This window comes from Barbus barbus (genome assembly GCF_936440315.1).
Source record: "Barbus barbus genome assembly, chromosome: 23".
Taxonomy (NCBI): domain Eukaryota; kingdom Metazoa; phylum Chordata; class Actinopteri; order Cypriniformes; family Cyprinidae; genus Barbus; species Barbus barbus.
In genome coordinates, this window is record NC_136751.1 from 26,106,567 (window position 1) to 26,124,406 (window position 17,840).

Sequence of the window (17,840 nt, forward strand, 5' to 3'; positions counted from 1 at the left end):
GGTGATCAACTTTGAATCATATTGACTTTATTTATTTGTTTGTTTGTTTAGACTATAACATACTACTTAGTTTACCCATAAAGGAAAATTCTGTTCTACTGTTTAGATTTTTTTCCCCAAAATGTTTTACGTGTTCTGTAGAAGGAAAAAAAGTCAGGATGGTGAATTAAAGGGATAGTACACCCAAAAATGAAAATGTTGTCATCATTTACTCATCTTAATGTTGTTGTAAACCTGTATGATTTTGTTTTTGGTCACTTTATTTTAAGGGCCAATTCTCGCTATTAACAAATCATTAACTATGACTTTTGCCTCAATAAACTCCTAATTTGCTGCTTATTAATAGTTAGTAAGGTAGTTGTCAAGTTTAGGTGTTGGGTAGGATTAGGGATGTAAAATATGGTCATGCAGAACTTGTGCTTTATAAGTACTAATAAACAGCCAGTATGTTAATAATAGCTATGCTAATAAAGAACTAGTTGATAGTGAGAGTTGGTCCCTATACTAAAGCATTACCATTTTTTTTTTCTTTTGAAGAAAAGAAGATGATATTAATGTTGGTACTCAAAAAGTTGCTGGTAGCCATTGACTTCCATAGTATTTTTTCTATGTTATATAATGATCAGATTTAGTCAATGATTAACAGCAACGGTTTGGTTACAAAAAATCTTCAAATTCAAAATATGTTATTTTGTGTTCAACAGAAGAAGGCTACTCATACTGCTTTGGAACAACTCGAGTATGAGTAAATGATGATAGAAATTTTTTTATTTTTGTGAGAACTATCCACTTAACATAGTATATATTTCCCTCTTCAGAAAGCTTTTTGGAGCATATGGGTAAAAGAAAACCAACAATAATTTTGCTTTATCAAGTCACTGAAAAGCAAACACCGCTTGTTAGAAGCATGAAAAAATAAAACGCAAAAATAAAGCATGAAAAAATAAAACATCTTGCTTAGATGTGAGAAATAGTTAGTAGTAGTTGACCTTTCCAGTTTGGTTCTGTTGTGCTCCAGTATAGTCAGGGTTGCCATGTTGGGGGAAAATGAGGAGGGGGGTGCCAGTGTCAACAATAGCCTGGCATCTCTGATTACACCAGTCCATCTCCTGTTCATTCATCTGTAATCTGACCCACAGGTCAGCACACATGATGAGATTCTACACACTTGATTTCCCTTGTGCTGTGCATCAGGCTTTGACAGACAGGCCACTGAAACAACAAGATTTCCACAGCTGTATGACTTTGAACAATTTTTACAGATATTGTCAGGTTGATTGTGTTATTAAATACATATATTTTTAACTGAATAAAATAATTATATATTTAAGTTAAATGACTAAATATTTTACACTGCAGGTGCCATTTTAATATTTAACTTCTAGATTTAACTTTTAGACTGTTGTTAATATCTATAGTCTAAACTGCCAACAGTATAAAAATAGGACACACATTTGTATAGTTGATTAGAATGAAATCATATGAAGTCAAAGAGCATTCATTTGTATCATACAGTCAGAAAGCCCAGAGAAATGTGAAAAAAAACAAAACAAGTACAATTACCTTTTAAACAGCCACTTAACCATTTCAGAGCTGACTGGAGCCCAGTACATCTGATACTTGGTGGTGTTCACTTTTCCAAAAGCCACTTCATTGCCAAACTGAGTTTTTCTGAATGAGCCTAGCAGGTTCTTCCTCAAGTATGTTAATACTATTTTATTATTTTTGCTCGTTTTTTCAAAAGAGGGCTGAGTGAATGCCAATGCCATTACTGACGTCATTAGGACTTCTGAAATGGAGGCATTACAAAGAGTTTATAGAGCTTGCAAGGCTTCATATGTTAAATGCAGACCAATTATTGGTTTAGCATTTGTTTTGAGCTATACTTTACTGATGAAATGATTTGTGGTTTTTAGAAGATGACTGGTAACATTTTGTCAGCATAGTTAGTCATGAGTTCAGCAGTTTTGACCTGTGACACAAATACCAGCAATAGCTTGAACATGCATGGAACACAATGAGTCATTATTGATGAATGTGATTCACTTAAATGCGCCTTGTGAGTAAAAAGGATATGAGTGCCACTGTGCCAGCAGAGAAATGATCACATTAAAGGACCAAATTAACACAAATGAGCAAATGCTGCATTCAGGAAGTATTTCATCACAGTATAAATCATGATTGCCCACATGTTTTATGATGTGCATAGATGATATTGGTTTACAAACAGGCCACAAAATAAAATTAAAATCTAAAGTGAACTGCTTCTCTTTTAAATGACAAAGTTTAGTCCATTTTACTTCATTTTTATTATATTATTCTATTTAAATGTTCTATTTCTTCATAAATTACATAATCAAAGACATGCATTGAACTATTTGAGTATTCAATTGTTGTTTCTAACCATGTTTGTGACTAAAAATGACAGATTTCTTTTGTAATTTATTTTTTTTATTAGTTAATGGATGGATTAATTATGTACTTAATAAAATATTTATTTGTTTATTGCTCTCAGGTTCATGGATGGGCTGACAACAATTTCTAAATATTATTTATTAGAGGACCAGAGTGATTTACAGTCAGGGGAACATTTTGGACTGCTCAACTTCAGCGTCTTATATAATTTATAGAATTTAACTGATGTGCAGTCAGAGATACAGTATATTGACTTTTTTTGCTACAACTTTTAAAGTGCTTAGCCATTTGAATTTCAGTGCCGAAATTAACCTGCATGTTTCATCCTATGTCATTTTTGTAGCAATATTAGTAGATTAATAGCTATACGACTTATTTAGGTAAAATTTGATTAAAGCATTACACAGGGCCTTCTTCTGAATCCAGATGTATATTATTAAATATCAATATTTTCAGACAAGTGCACCCAGTAAACAAGTCTCTCTCCTCCTCTCTCTTTCTCTTGTTCTGTCGTGGATCCTCCATATATTACAGATCTGTGTGATTGTGGCGCTCTGACTGTGAAAAGCTGCATTGCAGCACTACTGTCAGCTGAGTGGGGCTTAGCTGAGATGAAATCGTCCCTGCGTTAGTGGCTAGCATACACCAGAATCCGGGTTAATGCATTTTGTTGAGCCAAAGCAGAGCCAAATAAGGCAAAACAGAGGCTGGCCTTATTTAGCAGCATGCTAATCCACTTATCAATAATGAACGGGGATGGTGGAGGAGAGAAATTATGTTGTTTAAAGGTTTAGTGATCATATCTTAGCTGGTGTTGTGCTTCTGTGTATGTGTTTGTGTGAATGTGTGTGTGTGTGTGCATATGAAAGAGTGTGCTAATCTTAGTGACCTTGTGGATTACTTAGGCTAGTGACCTGTGTGTGTGGAATCAGCTGCTGTGTCTTGGCAGCTCATATTTCAGATCAGACTTCCACAGACACACACACACACACACACACAGACACATGTTTGTTTATGTGAAAAGTGGGGACATCCCATAGGCGTAATGGATTTTATACTGTACAAACTGTATGTGCTATTGCCCTACACCTACCCTACACCTAAACTTAGCCCTCACAGGAGACTGTGCATTTCAACTTTCCCCAAAAAAACTCACTCTGTATGATTTATAAGCGTTTTGAAAAGTGGGGACATGGGTCAATGTCCTGAAAAGTCACCTTCACCTTGTAATACCTGTGTCATACCTGTGTCATTATACAAATTTATCCTCATTTGTCACAAAAACGCACACACACACACACACACACACACACACACACACATTAGCCAGCACATCTCAAAGATGCTATGGTTTTCATACAGCGGTGATGATATTTTCTAACCCTCACACAACCCTGCTGATTTCAGTATATTTAAAGAAAATCGTGATTTTGATTTATGAGCATTTCAAATAATGGGAGAACTTTTGTATTCATTGTTTCTGTTTCTGTTTGCAGGCCGGCTCATGACATCAGTCTGGAGGAGTTTGATGATGAAGATTTGTCTGAAATCACAGACGATTGTGGCATAGGCCTCAACTATGACTCTGACCCTTACGAAAAGGTATGAACTATTCACAATGCATCCTTTATTTTATTTTTTTATTTTATTTTATTTTATTCAGTGAGTCTAGTGTGGTACCTCCAGGAAACTGTAAGCTCTAGCATGCTCAGCAGGCTGTTTATGTATTCAGGAAGAGCAGCTAATATATACATATTTACATATGGATGAATATGTGGCTTATCGCACCTTTGGAAATAGTGTCATCACTTCACTTGGCAGTCATGCATGTCAAAGAGCTCATTTGCATTTTAAAAGGCTCTAGGTTTGAAAGCATAAATTCTATCTATCTATCTATCTATCTATCTATCTATCTATCTATCTATCTATCTATCTATCTATCTATCTATCTATCTATCTATCTATCTATCTATCTATCTATCTATCGATCTATCTATTTGCTTATAAAAATTGCATTTTGAATGAATTTCTCAGAATTTAAATCCCTTTGAATCAATTCTACTTTCATACTCCATTCTACTCCCTTGCATTCAGATTCTTTATGCAATTCTGCATCCTGTTTGCTATATCAATTAAAATCCAACTCAAATTCAGGATTTACCTTTAAAGGGGTCATCGGATACCCATTTTCCACAAGCTGATATTATTCTTTAGAGACTTAATGAAAAGTGTGTAACATAGCTTGGTTAAAATTTCTCAGTGGTAGTGTAAAACAACACAATTTTTACCCTGTCAAAACAGCTCTGTCTACAGCAAGCTGATTATTGCATGTCGCTTTAAATGCAAATGAGCTCCGCTCACCCTGCCCCTCGCTTCCGAGCCACTCTCTGAGAGACGATAAACTTTAGCCGCATTCATTGTGAAACTTGCTAATTAGCATATTATTAGGAAAAGAGATTTGCAAAGATTCATTAAAAAACCTTACACTCACTTCTCCTGGAGGTGAAGCTGGATCACGAATGATTCGCGTGAACATAGATGCATTTAGGTAGATCGGGGGCACATTCCCTTCAGAAACAAATGTATCAAATGTGGGGAAGTCGTGGCCTAATGGTTAGCGAGTCGGACTCGTAATCGAAAGGTTGCGGGTTCGAGTCCCTGGCCGGCAGGAATTGTAGGTGGGGGGAGTGAATGTGCAGCGCTCTCTCCACCCTCAATACCACGACTGAGGTGCCCTTGAGCAAGGCCCTTGCACCGAACCCCCAATTGCTCCCCGGGCGCTGCAGCATGGCTGCCCACTGCTCCGGGTGTGTGTTCACGGTGTGTGTGTGTGTGCATTTGTTCACTACTCACTGCTGTGTGTGTGCACTTGGATGGGTTAAACGCAGAGCACCAATTTCGAGTATGGGTCACCATACTTGACAATACGTCACGACTTTACTTTTACTTTTAATCCACTGTGTCTTCAGCGGGTCAGATGTCAGGAGTAAATGACGACTGCTACAATATGTTCATTATTACATCAACAACAAAACACCTCAATCGCTATGGAAACATTTTTGTCTATATCTGCTCCGGCATCGAAACAATGGCGGACTGATGGCATCTCAATAAGGAGGATCTAAGGAAAAACGCTAGTGTCAATCAACTATCGTGGGAGGGCTTGGGTCTGTGTGACGTGGCACAGGATCTTTATCATTATAGGGTGGTTGTGTACACACTGCCAACACACATTTCAGTTCAAACAGCTTGTAAAAGTGCATGTCGCATCCAATGACCCCTTTCTAAAAACATTCTCAGTTGAATTCTGAATGTTAACATTAAATGGAATGAAAACATGAACCTATATAGAACTATTGTAAAACATCCAAATGTAGAAGTCTTTTCCCTTTGTGCTGTGTTAATATGGATGTTATTGTGGAAATATTTGTATTTGATACTATGTGTGTGCTGGCTGCACTGAGGGATTGTAAATGTTTTATTGCAGTGGCGGTGTGCCACGGCTGCAGTAGAAGGGCTGGTGACCCAGTGAAGTTTGCTGCTATGCAGACCTCTCTTCTCAGCTTTCTGCACCCCAGTCCTATTACAACAAAACCACTTCCTCTTCCTCACCCTGCTCCTAATTTTTTTCTGCCTGTGTTCTCTGCAAAATGTTCAAATGTGCATGTATTGCTTCGATTATAACACCTCACATGCCTTTGGTGTGTCAAATTGATTTAAATTCAGTGATTCGGTTCACACAATCACAGTCTGTGGGCATCATAGCATGCAGTGACTTCACATTGTTCAGAATGTAGGCAGATTGATTAGTTGGTTCTGGATGGTGATTGGATGGTCCATAGGCTGGTCGTTTATTGATTGGTTGGATGATCTCAAAGTGGGCGACAGAGTCTATGCAGTGTGTCAGGCTACAGTTTTTCTTTTTTTTGCCACAGTTAGCGGCTATAATTCAGCTCACACATACACACGCCTGTCCCACAGGATTATGCATCGTGTTTGAAGGGCCTGTCCCTTGTCTATGCAACTAGAGTCTATAAAATCACAGAAGACATCCACTGTGCCTCCAATGTGCCACTGAGAGCAATTACATAAGAATACTTCAAGGTTTGTACAAACAATAGCTATTGGATTGGAAATATTTTTTTGTTGTCATATTAACTTCATATTAGTATTTGAGGCATTATCAATGATAAACATTTTTCTGTGATTAAGGTGATTTATATATTCCTGGGGAAAAAAATTACACTTCTGATTTTGTTTTTCAACAGGTCAAGAAATGTATTAAAAATAAACAAATAATAATTACCAATATTATTTTATCCCTTTGACATAATTTATATATATATATATAATATATTATATATATATATATATATATATATATATATATATATATATATATATATATATATATATATATATATATATATATATATATTAGGGGTGGCACAGTACACAGATGTCACGGTTCGGTATGTACCCCAGTTTGGGGGTCACGGTTCGATACGATTTCGGTACAACAGGAAAAAAAAAGAAATTTGCTATGCTCAGTTTCTTTATTTATTTTGAACAGGAAGTAGTCCAAATTACAATTTTTTTTCCATCTAGATGTGAAAATACTAAATATTATTACATGTTATATATATATATATATATATATATATATATATATATATATATAAAATCTGTTTTGTTTTCATTGTGAGTGTACACAAATAAAAGCAGACCTTTATACAGTGATTATTAATAAGACAAGTGTTTAAAGTTGATTCTGCTGGTATAAGGAAACAATTGAAGTGATCGCACACACACATCAGTTCCAGCATTGCTAACTTGACAGCGCAGTTGATACTTTATCAAAATAAAATACAGTGAACCAAACATCAGCGCACCCGCCTCTGTGTCACCGTTGGAACGTGACTGAAGTACAAACGCTATAATTTACATAATAAATAATAGTTTAGCATTCAGATACATTACATCGCAAATATGGAAATATTATGGAATATTTGGATTTGTGTCAAATGAGAGCGGTAGGATACACGAGCACAAAGCTCCATTTCGCAAACAGTTGAGTGAGCAAGCCTTTAAAGTATACTCCTTCGTCAGTCAATGTGAGAGACGCGTTCAGAATCAACACATGGTCACTGTCTAGTGGGCTTTGTTTTCAAGTGCGCAACTCATGGCATTCGCTGTTCTTCTGCTGGTGGTTATCAAACAGCGTTGCATTACTACCCCGTTCTGGATTGGAGGTGAATTGCCTGTATTCGTCGTAAGGCCTCATGCACCGAACCGAGATGTCCGTACCGTGACGGGTCGGTACGAATACATGTACCGTGCCACCCCTAATATATATATATATATATATATATATATATATATATATATATATCAAATTTGAATTTTATTTGTTAACTGTGTTAAGTGATTGCTTTGATTCTGAATCAAAAATCAAATTTGGCCAGTTTCACTTTTCATAGGTGTCACGGGACGCCGTGAAAAGCACCGTGGAAAGATGAAGTCAGGGTCCAATTGCAGGTAAGGTTCTTTTAATGAGCAACAAAAAGGCCAACACGGCACAAAACAAAACAGAAAAAGGACTGGGATACAAAAACGGCAATGAGGTGCGTGTATCCCAGCCCAGAGCAAACACTAGAAACAAAATCACTTTTGACACATTTACCACAGAATTAACAAATATCAAATAACGCAACCAGGCAGAGTGGTGGGAGAGGGGAGACTAAATAGTCCGTGGCAATTGGGAACAGCTGTGGGTGTAATGAGTGGGACAGGTGTGTGTAATGTGACAGGTGTACGTGATGTGGCAGGTGTACGTGATGTGGCAGGTGTACGTGATTACGTGAGGTGAGTCCGGGTGGAAGGGAGATGGTGACCTCTGGTGGCGACAGGGAGAAGCGCAGGGCCCGGACTCGTGACAATAGGTAGCTTTCTTTTCATACTGTAGCCTTTTTTGGTGACCATAAACAAATACTAGGAATGTTTGTCAGGTTAGCAACAGTAACTAAGGAGGAGGAGCTTATCAGAGTATATTTGTGGACTGATTGTAACGGCCATTTTCTACCATGTGACTGTGATGTTGACATTTATACTATTTGACATTGAAAATCGGTTTATTATGGAAGCCTGTTTTTTTTGACGACGCATGTAAATAAACTCAGAATTGTGAGATATAAACTGGCAATTCTGAGGAAAAAAGTGTGACTTTCTGATTTTTTATTTTTTTTGTTGCAATTCTGAGTTTATATTTTACAAATCTTAGTTTATATCACACAATTATTTTTTCCAGCATGGATTAAAAACAACAACAACACAATTTTCTCACAATTGTAAGTTTATGTCGCACAGTTCTGACTTTTCTTCTCAGAGCAGAAAACTTTGTCATTTTCTCCAAACAGTAATTTCATGTAATATAATTTTGTTTATCCCATTACAACCACATTTGATTGTTTTTGTGCTAAATGTTGTAATGACACTAATGCTACAATGATAAATTTATCCGATTTTTGTTTTATCCATTTTTCTTTTGATGCCTTATGTGAAAACGTTATTTTATTCATGTGATTTCTGCTAGAGCTTTCAGAAAGCCCGCAATTTAGTGTAGTAGTCGGTTTTCATAAATGTATAATTTTTCTTTTGCAGCTTGAATCAGTTTTTGACATTCCATATCACACATCTCATGACAAAAACACACCTACACATGCTGTGAAATAGAGATAAATACATTTGAGCTATTTGTGGCTGTGCTCATTGTGCCAGTCAGTAACGATTGTGACATTTTGACATTAATGTTTCTAGAATGATTCTTGTACAGATCATTTCCAGCCAACAATTCCATCCTTCCAAACACTCTCTCACTCTCTCTCCAGCTTTCTCGCCCTCTCTCTCTCTCGCTTTCTTCATGGATTATTCATTCTGTCACACAGAGCTCCGGCTCTCAGAGTACATTTAACAGATTTGGGTTTCTGGGGTTTTGCATATTACAATATGCTGTATGTTGATGAACGTTAACTGAGCAGAGTCGCGTGCAGTATTGGAAAAACAACATGAAACTGCATTTACATCTAATTTAACTTGCGTAATATGACATATTTCTTAATGACACAGTATATGTGGCTTAAAATCATGTGGGGCACTGCTTCCCGCTTTTGCAGCCTTAACTACATCCGCAGAAAAAGAAAAGAAAAGGAATTTAAGAGTAGGAAGAATGTTTGGATGAAAGCAATTCATTTTATTATTAAAAAAGTGCAAGATATTGGTTTCAAAAGAGCACATTATGAATGTGATTAGGATCTTCATGAATTTGTTAAATTATTATGATAAAAAAAAGTTATGTTATTGTCCATTATTGTGTTCCCTATAGCTGTGCACCCTTCATTAAGATAGCTGAAATATGTAAATATATTATTTCTTAGCGTCTTTCAGGCCCACCCATCATGTAGAGCTAAAGTGCATGTTTAAGGGTTAAATCTGCAATTATATTGTTTTATGACTGTGTGTGTGTGTGTGTGTGTGAGGGATTAGCTAAGCAGCATGAGATGTGCCATCTTAGTGTCTGTCCAAACTGCTCATAATGAGAGATCAAAGACAAGAGGGTGAGATGTTTTTCTTGTGGAGCTGTGTATGTGTGTGTGTGTGAGAATACTCATTTCGTGCATTTCTTACACATTTGCTTTCTAGTTCATGTATTCAGAGGAAGTATTTATCTGGTAACATTTCACCACATTGCAGTCTGCTAAACTGAGCAGCACTGTGGCTCAGGACCCCAGAAGAAAGACTGAGTCATTATTGATGTCATCAGCTCAGAGGGTGGAGCAGAAAACAGTGCTATGTGCAGGTTTTTTGTATTTCTTTTTTTTTACAAGAATATTTTAGGTTTATATTAAATATATCATTTTATATAGGGTTGATAAGGGATAGTCACATGGGGAAGTTGTCTTAAGAGCTATATCTCAGATTTTGAGTAAAAACTGACATATTTTCAGAGATAACAGTTTGTATGTTTAACTGTATAATCAAGGTAGATTTTTACTCAACATTTTATATTTTACTTAATAACAATATATTTTTTTCAAGAGTATTAAATAGTAGGTTTTCAATAGAAATAAAAGTTCATATGTTCAGTGAACTATATTTTTTCCCCTAGGCAATGACTGTAATAATGTTCATGATTTTATTTAATTTTATCTTATTTTATTGACAAGACTTTAAGGTGTATGACTTTAATAAAAAAAAAATTAAAACTCATAACTTCATAAACTTACCTTCAGAAATATTTCTTGGGGTAAAAAAAAAAAAGTAAAATAAGTGTAAAAACTACCCCTGGTCTTTCTTAAAGTTTCTTAATGTGTTATACGATTGTACGTATTATACGATATATGATTACCTGGAAAAATGTTCTTTTTTGTAACTATAATAAATCAGGCAACACTGACTGACTCATTCAGAACTGATGAATAGGTTGTCTTATGAATTATTCAAGAGCCCTCGATTATGCAGTGTAGTGCAGTGCTGTAGTTAATGTCTCTGCATTAGTATAGATACTTGTCTGAGACATCAGTGGTATCACTGCCCTGCCTCCTTCCTGCTTCTACTGCAGTATACAGCTGATCCGTGTGTGTATGCGTGTGCTGTAGTGTTTGTGTTTATGTGTACTCTTTAAGCTTCTCTCTATTTAGAATCTTATGGTTTTTTCTTGACCTTCTAACACTGCATCTTTTATTTTTTCCTCTTCATCTCTCCCTTGCTCTGCCTATGCGGTCAGCATCGACAGCACTGCATCCATTCATGACTTCTGTGTGAGTTCGGCTGGCTCAGCAGAACACTTTTTGCTGGTGTAATGCTGACTCCGTCTCTGAGCGGGGATGTAACATCAGTGCTGGTCAGGGGTGAGGCCTCGTCCTTGGAAATATCAGAACGATAGAGTTTCAACAGAGCATTTATACACTAACTCATGCAGTACAGCTAGAACAGCATTACAGTATATACGTCTCTCTCCTAAGTGTGGTTATTGGTCACAGTGTGTTTGTCTGCTGCTGGTATTGATTTGGTTAGTGACGACATATAGATTCAGGTCTCTGCAGTGCCAGCTGGTTGTGAATCTAATGCAGCGTGAGACTTTTAATGACATCACCCACACACATTTGCCAAGCAACAAACAGAATTTTAACCCTAATGTGTGCGTTCTTAATTGAGGTGAATATCAGACGTTAGGCTTATGTAAGTGCATTGACTTGTTTTCCTGGAAGGGCGCTGTAACCTGAGAAGCTTTAGCATCGATCACCATCTGCCCTTCCCCATAAGACATGATTCTCTCAGCTTCGTCCAGTCCATCCGCAATCCATCCACTTTCCCTTTTAAAGACAAAATTAATTCTAAATTCATCCTATTTACTTTCTTAATACACATTGTGAATGATATGAATCAGACTCTGAATCTGACTCTGTTTTGGTGTAACGTCCACTTTTCACTAACCAATCAATTACTGATCGATTAAAATCTAGTCCCGCCCTACATTTATTTTAATAACTATAAAGGAATATTCCAGGGTAAATGTGAAAACAAGCTTCCAGTAATGCACTTACAATTATTATTTTTTAATAAAGAATTAAGTATTTTATCAAAAATATGAGTCTCACATGTTTTATATTTTTAATTCTCTTGTATAATTGTCCCATAGACTTCAATTGTAAACGCATTACTGTAAATACATTTTTATTGTATTTTTACCAACTGAAGGATGTCTAAATTATTTCCTGTTGTAACAACCTCAATTAGTTTTTTTTTTTTTTTTAAACTCGCTGTTAGTTTCAGTATTGCAGTCATAAATATATGCTGTATTTGTCATTAAACATATCTGCAAGATAGGGTTTGTTTTTCCTGCAACCACTGATCTATATATATAGTAACACATGTTTCAGAAATTATGGCCTGGCTAGCAGTCAAGACTTCATCCAGTCCAGGGTGAACATATGGCCCAGCTAATGGATGGAACACAACATTAACAGCAGAGAAAAAGGTCATGTTGAATCATGCATGGTAGACATGCAAAGCGTTTGCTCCTGTTCGTGCTGACTGATATTTGTGGATATCGAATTTTTGTGTATATTTGCTCTTCACTGGTTCATTCAGTCACCCCTGTTTCAGACTGCATTATTGATTTATGGTAATGTTTTACAGTGCAACACAAGATATTAAAAAAACAATTTCAGGTAAAATATTTACAATTTCTTTTCTTCTTCTTTGTAAAGGACTGTTTAATTTTAGAAAAGAACGATTTCCACCACCCAGTGTGCTCATTCCAAGACGACTTCCAAGAGTTTGAGATGATCGATGATGAAGATGATGATGAAGAAGAAGAGGATGCAGATCCTGATGCCCCTCCCTCACCATCAGCATCTCCTCCCCTCTCCCCTACTCTGGGCACCCTGAAGAGCCGCCCAACCACTCTAAACCTGACTGCACCAGTTTCACAGGTACCTCTTATGCACACCTGAAATAAATATATCAATAAACAAATGTTATCAGTATTTAAACTCTTCTTTTGGTCCTAATCTCAGGACTCCCTGAACAACAACAGCAATGTGTCACCACGAAAGTCAAGCTGGCAGGATTCTCTTCGAAACCCGACTTCACAGGGTAATTGTTGTTTATATGCATAGTTTCCAAAAGTTTCCAAAACAGGATTCCAAAACCAATTCCAAGGTTCCAAAACATACGAACACATAAAAAAAAGCTCTAACAGACTATAACTGTTCATACAATTATTACATCAGAGCGTCACTGATCATATTCTATTGATTAATATCTATTCTGGATTTTTTATGTAGCTATAAATGTAGCCCATTGTTAATCATTTTAGGTTGCTTGTCTCCAAACCACTCTTGCCTTGAGGATGGTTCCCATGTAACTACCACATGCCCGGGGGTTCCAGACACCACTGGCTCTGCCAATGGTACACCCTCAAACCCACCAGGACATTGTGGTCTTCATCAGTCACCTGGCAGGCCGCTGCTGTACGACTTTGAGGGCAACAGAAGAGAGCGACCTGAATATGGTAAGAAGTCATATTGCTAATGGCTAATCAAAATTGATAGGCTACAGTGTATCCATTATCAAGGCGATATTGGACATCTTTAGCAACATTTTTCGTTTTGTCCTTATCCTTGTCAACTTATCTCAGTACCCCTCCATCTCTCTTTTTCTTTCTAAATCTTCTTGTCTTCCAAACCAGGCTCCTTTGGTCAACATAACTCGTCAAGTGGGTCTGAGGCGACTGAGGTGAAATCTGATGTTGAGGAATCCACTCTAAGTGAGCTTGTTCCCTCAGTGGATGACTGCACTTCTCAGTGCTCTGATACCGAGGTTGACCATGACCTCAATGGTCATACCAAACGTCAACCTTGCCGCTCTCGACCCAATGACACTTATACCGTGACCACAGAGACCGCTGACGACCCAGAATTGGAAAACGATGGCACCAGTAGGTGTCTGTCCTCAACTGCACCTCTTGGTAACGATGCTGAGACTCCGCTATCGGATGAGGAGCTGGACAAAGAGTTTGACATTGACTTCATAAGTAAGGATACCTATGATCAAACCTGCAAGAAAGATGAGGCGTCTTCGTATGTTGAGTTCCCCTGCATTGAACCAGCTGAGTCCATTTCTGTCTCCAGCTACATGTCGTCCAGTCGATCAGATGTCCTTGACGCTATGGATGAACCTCGAAACATGCGTCAGGGTCAACCTGCTGCTGCAAATGACACAACTTCTCCTTCTTCTGATCCTGGTATTGCTGATATGAATGCCAAACGCTATGCGGAGTCAGACCGCAACAGCGATGACCTTAGCTCTCCTGGATCAGACTCTGATATTGAAGGGGAACTTGAGGCTGCGTTTGAATGTGATCCACTTGCTAGTAACATGATTTCCTCCATCTCAGAGACAGAGTTGGACCTGACCAGTGAATCCAGCAGCGGGCGCTCTTCACACCTCACCAATTCCATTGAAGAAGCCAGCTCCCCAACCTCAGATCAGGAACTGGACCAGGAGCTGGACCCTGAGCAGGACAGCGGTATTGTAGGTCTAAAAGCTTCTCTTCTTCTGGGCCAACCTGAGCCAATTAAACAAGAACCTTCACCAGGTCTAGACCCCAGCACAGACATGTTACAACTAGATGATGGCCAAGCTCTGATGGGCCTGCAGAATGTAGATGATGAACAGGGTTATGAGCACCAGGCTGATCCAGATGAGACTCTTCCCCCTGCCATCCCCTGTGAGGATAGCGGCTCTCAGCAGCTGTTGTTGAAGATTGAGCCTGACCACAGTCTTGAGAGCTTCAAACGCTCCTTCTATTTGCCTGTTGGCCCCAAACTAATGGCGTCTGTGGACGACTATAATGGTAACAGTGAGGGAGAGTCCGGGTCAGAGTCCGAAGACGAGCTCAGTGAAAACTCTGATTCTCCTTGGCTTCTCAGCAACCTGGTCAACAGGATGATCTCAGAAGGCTCCTACCCAATCAGCTGCCCAGAAGAGTGCCTCAAACGCTCAGCCTCGATCTCTGACACCATCTCACCCTCGTCGGACTTGGAAACGGATACTTTCAATGAGACAGATGGCTGCAATTTACAAAAGCAGAAATCGGAAGAAAAGTCACTGGAAGTGACCTCTGAAAAGTCAGAGAAGAGACTGGACGAAGAGAAGGAGAGAGAAGCCAGCTATGTATCTGAAGAGGGACTAAATGAAAGCAAGAGAACGGACGCTTGTCTGTACATGCGCAACCCCACATATGGCAACGCTACACCCATCTTTACAGAGCGATTCGATACGAGGACAAAGAATTATGAATCGGAGGACTTCCCATCCCAGATCTCATTAAAAAACAAGCAGAAAGAAGAAGAGGAGGAGCCAAATAATGACTTAATGATGGAGAGAATGAAGGAGCTGGAGTCTCCCAGCTTGAGCGAGAGCATAATCAGCGACAAGGACGAGGGACGGGAGACACGGGTCGATCAGATCACTTTGCAGCGAATCACAGAAGTCAAAAACAGCCTTACGCTGGACCTCCCAACAGCACAGACCAATCACTGTTTCAGTCTTACATACTCGACAGATAACGATGAAGATGAGCGAGATACCTCCCCTTTTCTGGAAGATCTTCACAAGGTACCTTCACCCTACGGAAACGAGACTTACTTGGACAGCTCCCCACCTATTGACGAGAGTGTGCGAGAGTTGAGAAACACAGCCTCCGACCGGCCCATCGATGACTCCTTGGCGTACGATTCAATGAAGTACACCCTAGTGGTGGATGAAAACACAACGCTTGAGCTGGTGAGCCTGAAGCGCTGTACCTCTGTTCTTAGCGAGGACAGTGATGGACTCTCTACTATTTGTGATGACGAAGTTGTCGATGAAGATGAAGATATTTACGGCCAGAGCCAGATGGAAAGAGGCATGAGACCTAATTTGCTGTTAAGCTCCTCTGAAGAAGACTCCTCCCCTGAGGCGGATTTACCTTTCTCAAAGAAGTTCCTCAATGTATTTGTCAACAGCACATCACGGTCCTCCAGTAAGTGAAATTTAACACCGTGCATAATAGATTTGAGGGATAGTTCACACAAAAATGAAAATTCTGTCATCATTCACTCACCTTCATTTCATTCCAAACCTGTACACAAAATGAGATGGTTTGTGTACAGGTTTGGACAGGTCTGCACACAAAACAAGATGAGATGTGTTCAAGTGTTTTTTGTCCATAGAAAGAAAGTAACTAATATGACTAACAGAGCAACATTTTTAAAGCTACTGTAAATGTTTAATGTACAAATATGCTCAAGGAGGAAAGGCAAAATAAATTGTTGTATATTACCAAAATAAATTACCAAATTAAATTAATTCCCATTCAAAGAGCCCTTTTAGTACAGTTTAAGAGATTTAGATGATCATTTTACATAATTTAGGAGCCTGTCTCGCTGAACAGAAAGGATATTTAATAATCCTAATGAGATGACATCAGAAGATGAAGGATTTTGTATGACCTGCTTCTAAATGAGTTTTGCAGTACTCTGACACACACACACACACACACACACACTACCTTGGGGCTTATATCTCAGTATAAAGTGACATAATGCATCTGCATTATGTGTTTTTCAGGCACAGAGTCCTTTGGGCTTTTCTCGTGCACTATAAATGGAGAAGAAAGAGATCAGACTCACAGAGCGGTCTTCAGGTGAGCAATGCTGCCCACAATATAACCTAAAAACACCTACAGTAGCTCTAATCGAAAAGCTCCAGTCTGGTTTGAAGTCCAATCACAAACCCTCAAGGAACTCTTCTTTTTCTGTATCTGTTAAAACAGTTAATTGACTGCTCATAATATCTATTGCATGCAATGCAAATGCAAGTTTTAATGCCCACGCTACAGGTTCATCCCACGACATGCAGATGAGCTGGAGTTAGACGTTGATGATCCATTATTCGTTGAGGAAGAGGAGGATGATTACTGGTACCGTGGGTATAACATGCGCACAGGGGCCAGAGGGATTTTCCCAGCATACTATGCCCACGAGGTTGTTGGCCAAACAAAAGACCTGATGAGTAAGAATTTTGAAAATACAGTGTTTTCAAAATATAATTAATTTTTTGGGATTTTTTGGGGAGAAAACATATATATACCTCTGTAAAAGAGTAATTCTGGTAAGTAATATGTGACTGTTTTCTTTTTCTTTGGCCTTCACATCTGGTCTCTTTGTTAAAGCACTTGATGAGTTAGCATTGTCTGTATACGTGTGTTTCCATAGCAATGAAGAGGAACCCTGCTTGGATGGAAAGCTTCCGAGTGCAATTCCTGGGTTCGGTGGAAGTTCCTTATCACCAAGGCAATGGCATCCTGTGTGCTGCCATGCAGAAGGTAATGTAAACAGGAAATGTATAATTTTGTGCTTTACCTGTGTGAGATAGCACTCAATGAATGCACAAGGATACATCTTATGATGCAAACAAGAACTAATGTGTTTGTTTGTCTTTCAGATCGCTATGGCAAGGAAGAGGACGGTACATCTTCATCCCCCATCTATTTGTGAGCTGGAAATAAGCATGCAGGGTGTGAAACTAGTCATGAGTTTGGATGATGAATATGACTTTTCAGGGGAGGTAAGAGAGAGAGAAAAATAGACAAAATTTAAAGGTGCAACTTTTTTATTTTGCCCTTCTGGAAATGACAGTAGTCTTGTTTACCCAATCAGCAGTCAGCTATGATCGTTTATTCTGCAAAGTTTAAAAAGCTCGTATTTAGCTGGTCATCTCATAGACTTTTTAATATTTATTATCATTATTTTTTAATTTATTATTTGGCTACTGAGTCTTCATCTCATGTGTAAATGAATTAAAAAAAATATATATAT

The 17,840-nt window shown here is 38.3% G+C and overlaps 1 protein-coding gene across 1 annotated transcript in view; it reads left to right on the forward strand.

The window, feature by feature from the left end:
• LOC306842673 (C-Jun-amino-terminal kinase-interacting protein 2-like) overlaps positions 1-17,840 on the forward strand; it is a gene marked incomplete at its 5' end in the record, with an annotated part of 30,283 nt that overhangs the window by 7,503 nt on the left and 4,940 nt on the right. The window contains 9 exons of the mRNA XM_079373676.1: positions 3,912-4,017; positions 12,684-12,908; positions 12,993-13,071; positions 13,295-13,489; positions 13,667-16,003; positions 16,591-16,666; positions 16,862-17,034; positions 17,238-17,347; positions 17,467-17,589. Coding sequence (XP_079229802.1) covers positions 3,912-4,017; positions 12,684-12,908; positions 12,993-13,071; positions 13,295-13,489; positions 13,667-16,003; positions 16,591-16,666; positions 16,862-17,034; positions 17,238-17,347; positions 17,467-17,589 — 3,424 coding nt within the window. The remainder of the gene's footprint in view (positions 1-3,911; positions 4,018-12,683; positions 12,909-12,992; positions 13,072-13,294; positions 13,490-13,666; positions 16,004-16,590; positions 16,667-16,861; positions 17,035-17,237; positions 17,348-17,466; positions 17,590-17,840) is intronic.